We start from the raw sequence: 5,943 nt of genomic DNA on the forward strand, positions 1-5,943 counted from the left end.
TGGTAGTGGTAGTGGTAGTGGTAGTAGTTGTAGTTGTAGTAGTGGTAGTGATTGTAGTGGTAGTGGTTGTAGTGGTAGTGGTTGTAGTTGTAGTTGTAGTAGTGGTAGTGGTAGTGGTTGTGGTAGTGGTTGTAGTTGTGGTAGTGGTTGTAGTTGTAGTTGTAGTAGTGGTAGTGGTGGTAGTAGTAGTAGTAGTAGTAGTAGTAGTAGTAGTAGTTGTAGTAGTAGTAGTAGTAGTAGTAGTGGTTGTAGTTGTAGTTGTGGTAGTGGTTGTAGTTGTAATTGTAGTAGTGGTAGTAGTGGTAGTAGTAGTAGTAGTAGTAGTAGTAGTAGTAGTAGTAGTAGTAGTAGTAGTAGTATTAGTAGTAGTTGTAGTATTAGTAGTAGTAGTAGTATTAGTAGTAGTAGTAGTAGTAGTAGTAGTAGTATTAGTATTAGTAGTAGTTGTAGTAGTAGTAGTAGTAGTAGTAGTAGCAGTTAATAATATATTTATATCGTGTCTAAAGCCCTTCAATAGTGTTTTATTAGATGTGTTATATTCACGGTCTACTGTATATTTTCTACTTTTTAATGCTGATTTAAATTCTATTTTGGGATGTTTAAATTCCAGTATTGTTTATTTACACTCTTCAATTGCTACTTATGTGCAATGCCTTGTTTTGTTGTTGTTTACGCTGCTGAAATGCAAACATGTCCCAATTTGAGATCAATAACGTACCTCTTCTCTTATTGCTATGTAAATGAATGTCCTTTTTAAGTTGTTAGGTATCTAATAGGGGAAGTATCTTCTCATATCTCCTACATAATTCTTTCTTAAATTATCTCTTTTTTATGTGCAAATAACAGAAATCAGCGGGCGTTATTCAGGCTTTGCAGCTCCGAAAATAGGTGCTTTTCGAGTGTGAATATTGGTCTAAAATAAGGAGGTTTCTTCATTTATCTCCTGGATAGTGTCCCAACTTAATAGGGCTTTTCAAATATGCTAATAAACACATCTGCATGCACTGTTTAGGCTCTGCAGTTCCATCTCAACTTAAAGAAAGTAGGAGTTGCAGAGCAGTGAAACTCACCTCTTGGTCGAGGAGGATGTTTTCTGGCTTCAAGTCTCTGGAGAAAATAAAGATAAATAAATCAAATGCAGTGAATTAAACGCAGAGTCTAAATTACTACCCCATACCACAGATACAATAACAATAATGTAGACGTTTTGTGTCATGACTACAATGACAGGAATTCAAATATGAATACAAATCAGATTCATCAGAACATAAAAGTATATAAATTCTGATTAACTGTAGAATATAGTTTTGTAATCAAACTCAAATAACTCCCAAAAACAATCGTAAAAGTGGAGTTACAGCCCTTAAATATTACATTTACACCTAAACCTCATGGCTTCATTGTGTGATTTGATAAGGCTTGACAGTAGATGTAATTAACAAACAGTTTGATCAATAATAATAAAGGTCTCTTCACTTTAATCTCACCTGTACACGATGTTGAGGGAGTGTAAATATCCCAGAGCGCTCGCCATCTCTGAGATATAGAATTTGGCCCTGGGTTCTGGAAAGGTTCTCTCCTTCTGGAGATGGAAGAACAGCTGAGAGGAAGGAGAGCAGTTCGATTAGTGACAGGAAGTCAACAAACACCTGAGCTTACAGACAGAGAGATATCTGAGATAGAAGAGGTACGCTTACCCCCAAAACATGTGTTTATTGTCTTAAATCAAGTCAAAGAAATCTTGATAATCGCCCAGTTCTGTACGACTTTGTCTGCGCTTTTTGAGTTCTGAACATTTGAGTTTTTTCTCCCAGAATATTTGACCTTTTCTGGAGATTTAAATAAGAAATCTGGTGAATTTACGACTTTAAATGTTGCATATAACGCCATGTGCATAATCATACATTTCTAGAAGTTGAATGTCTCTTTGAAGACATTTAGAGACTCTTTGAGCACGTCTCTTTGTGTTGCATTGCTTTGTAGACGTTCTCTCTGTGGTCATTTCCTGTGTCCTTGTAGAAGAGGCTTACGGTGGTCCTTTTGTGCCTTAATGGTCAATTAATGTCTCTTTCAGGCCTGTTATAGAGTATGTTGCGTCTTCTCATGGCCTTTCATGTCTCTCTTTGGTCCTTTCCTGTGTCCTTGATGACGTTTTGAGGCTTGTTTTGGTTGTTTTTCAATGCTTTGTGTCTCTTTTTGGATATTTAGTTTCTCTTCATAGACATGTTGAGGCTTAGTGCGGTCTTTTTGTGCCTTATTGGTCGATTAGCGTCTCTTTTAGGACGTTTCAGGCCTCTTTTAGATTATTTTGTGCCTTTTCGTAGACATTTTCTGTCTCTTTTTAGTTGTTTTGTGAGTTTCCACCTATAAAGTCTCTTTTAGGCCACTTTTAGATTATTTTGCGTCTTTTCGTGGACATTCTCATTCTCTTTCTGGCCATTTCCTGTGTCCTTGCTGACGTTTTGAGGCTTGATTTGGTTGTTTTTCGCTAAATGGTTGTTGAATGTCTCTTTAAGGACGTTTCGGCCACTTTTATATGATTTTTGTGCCTTTTCGGTCTCTTTCTGGTTGTTTTGGGATATTTCTACTACAAAATATACATGAGCAATTCCTTCAAACTAAGGCTAATGGCGGGCTTTAACATGTTGAACCCTGTATCGACAGGATAAGTGCTAGCCTGGGTCATGCTAATGGTGTTTTGAACAGCTTTCCTTCACAGTTACTCAGAGTTTCAGTGACTCTCAGGGAGGATTCACACCACGTCTGACGCATCACTTCCTGTTTCCTCTCTCAGCTCTTTCGAACCCGATGACTCAGATATGTGTGACAGCGTTACTCATAGAAACACAAACACTCACTTCTCCTCCGTTCACAAAGTCCAGCACGAAGTAGAGCTTGTCCGCGGTCTGGAAGGAATAATGAAGTCCAACCAGGAAGGGATGTTTCACGTTCTTCAGAAGCACGTTGCGCTCCGCCATGATGTGCTTTTGCTGATTGGAGAGCAGAGTTCATTGATAGTGTTGTATCTTATACTCTGAAGCTGCTCTGTCCCTGCATTGAGATCCATTTCACTTTATATTGACTTTCTTTATTACTTTATTAAATATAAGAAAACACACACACACTTTGTCCCTGAATCATTCCTCAGTTTCTCTGAAGACTTTGCTCCACAGATATTCTGAAATGTGACGGTGTAGAGTTACCTCTTTCCTGTTGAGGATGACCTTCTTCTGTAACACTTTGACGGCGTAGAACTTCTCGTCGTGCTTTCGTTTAGCGAGGAACACCTGCGTGAAGAGAAGCTCGTTAACAAGAGGCTCGTTAAAGAGAAGTGCGTTAACCAGACTCTCACTTCCTGCGTGGGAATATCCCGACACATAGAGAACCAGAACTGATGCTACCACACAGAAAGCTGCCTAACTTATGATAAAACTACTTTAAAGATGCATAAAGGATCAGAAATACTTAATTTGTTGGAAAATAATAAAGGAAACTCCCGGTGTTACAACAGCAAAGAGACGGAGCAGATAGAAGGCAATAGTAAAAGTAGACTATCAATAAAGTGGATACGCAGCAGCAGTGTCATAGCGCTGGCATTTTATGTATACGGTTTATATATATTTGGGATAATGTGCTCTAGGGAAACAGAAAGTTAACCAGACTCTCACTTCCTGCGTGGGGATATCCCGACACATAGAGAACCAGAACTGATGCTACCACACAGAAAACTGCCTAACGTGACTCAAAAACAACAACAACAACATGTCAGACAAAAACAACAACAAATACATGTCAGACATCACGTTTCTGCAAAGATATCTTATAAAACGTGCTTTCTAGAGGATAAAACTACATTTAGGAGGCTTACAGAATCAGAAAGTAATACGGGAAATTCCCGGCGTTACAACGGAAAAGAGACGGAGCAGATAAAAGCCAATACTAAAAGTAGACTAACATATCAATAAAGTGTATTCTGTACATCGCAGTGTAGAGATGCAGTTTATATATATATATGTATTTACTCTAAACAGAGAGTGCTTTTTATATTCACATACCTTCCCAAAACTCCCCTTTCCTATGACTTTCAGAAAGTCAAAGTCTGTGGGCTTGGCTCTGAAACACAAAAAGAAAACACATTAATGTACAAATAGAAATATATGCGGTTAAACACACTTTGTTAGCTTTGTGGTAAACATTAGGTGTTAGACGTGTAAATATTAGATAGCTGTTGTGCAGTCGTTGCATTACAGAGTAGGAAAGAGTGCATAGATATAGATCTATAACGTTATCAGTGAGTTGAAATGTAGACAGAGAGTGGACAGGCGACTTACTGAGGGTTTCCAGAGGGTCCCAGGTTAATGTTTCTGGAGGTAGAGTTGCTCTGAAGACAAGGACATAATATAGATGAGTTTGGACTCTTAATAAGGCTTCTGTGTAGTTCCCCCTCTTCTTCAATCAGTGTTTCTGCGCACATGAGTTCATGTTTATCTCCTTAAAAACAACCTTCTAGCAACAAATGAGAGTTCACACCCTGTGCTCATTTCCTGTGTCCTGGCAGTCTAGTTTTGGTTGTTTCTCAATGCTTTGTGTCTCTTCATAGACAGTTTGAGTCTTAGTGTGGTCCTTTTGAGCCTTAATGGTCGTCTAGCGTCTCTTTTAGGACGGCTCAGGCCTCTTTTAGATTATTTTGCATCTCGTCAGGGACAGTTTGTGTCTCTTTTGGGTCATTTCCTGTGTCCTTGTAGACGTTTTGGGTTAGGGTTACCCGTTTTGGGTTAGGGTTACCCAGCGGTCAAAGGGTTTTCTTTCAGGTGATTTCATTCATTTCTATCTGTATTTATTTTGAGTGCATTTAGACTGTTTTAAAGTTTTAAAGGAAGTCATTGATCTAAAGTGGTTAAAAAGGGACTCACTCTGTCGTCTTCGTCCTCAGAGGCGTCAGAAAAGTGCTGCATTTTGTCCATCAGCAGAAACTCCCTCACGTCTGGCCTGGAGATCAGGAATAAAGCAACATAATCATCAACATGTCCATCTGTTAGGTCCCTGAAGGCATCACTGCTGATACAAGGTCCCTGAAGGCATCACTGCTGATACAAGTCATTATATATTTCATATCAAGGCCTCACTGGTTGCAGAGCTGAGAGACGATCCTCTTGATGAACTCGTGCAGCCCGGCTCGTCTCTGCTTTATGAACTCTGCAGAACATTCAGATATGATTTAATACCCGTGCAAACAGAGAGATGCAACGTGCGATTAACGATCAATTTCTAGATAAAAGGTCAGAACATATTGAAAAATGTCTTGTTTTGTCAGTTTTAACAACCATATATTCAATTTAACATGATATCAAACAGAGAATCTCCAGCATGTAGAGGCTGGAAACTGAATTTTAACACATGCCTTGTATTTAATGAGCAGTTTGTACATTATTATTCTATATTTCAGATTAGAGGACGAAATCCACTAAATACACGTTTTTAATGTTTGAACGCCTTTACGGTGGCACATACCGATGTACGATGTACGGTACGATGGCACATACCGATGTACGGTACGATGGCACGTACCGATGTACGGTACGATGGCACATACCGACGTACGGTACGATGGCACGCACCGACGTACGGTACGATGGCACGTACCGACGTACGGTACGATGGCACATACCGATGTACGATGGCACATACCGATGTACGGTGGCACATACCGATGTATGATGTACGGTACGATGGCACATACCGATGTACGGTACGATGGAACATACCGATGTACGATGTACGGTACGATGGCACGTACCGATGTACGGTACGATGGCACATACCGACGTACGGTACGATGGCACGCACCGACGTACGGTACGATGGCACGTACCGACGTACGGTACGATGGCACATACCGATGTACGATGGCACATACCGATGTACGATGGCACATACCGATGT

At 39.8% G+C, this 5,943-nt stretch overlaps 1 protein-coding gene across 1 annotated transcript; it reads right to left on the reverse strand.

Moving 5' to 3' along the window:
• Positions 1–1,001: 1,001 nt before the first annotated feature.
• Positions 1,002–5,215, reverse strand: LOC104960545 (serine/threonine-protein kinase Sgk3-like; the record flags this gene model as incomplete). The annotated part of the gene is made up of 8 exons (XM_010788620.1): positions 1,002–1,107; positions 1,488–1,600; positions 2,859–2,990; positions 3,204–3,287; positions 4,056–4,113; positions 4,332–4,381; positions 4,914–4,989; positions 5,127–5,215. Coding segments are annotated over 8 exons (681 nt in total), but the record flags the coding sequence as incomplete, so codon positions are not given.
• Between the last annotated feature and the right edge of the window lie 728 nt (positions 5,216–5,943).

The sequence above is a fragment of the Notothenia coriiceps genome, unplaced genomic scaffold (assembly GCF_000735185.1).
Source record: "Notothenia coriiceps isolate Sejong01 unplaced genomic scaffold, NC01 NC01_scaffold00031889, whole genome shotgun sequence".
Taxonomy (NCBI): Eukaryota; Metazoa; Chordata; class Actinopteri; order Perciformes; family Nototheniidae; genus Notothenia; species Notothenia coriiceps.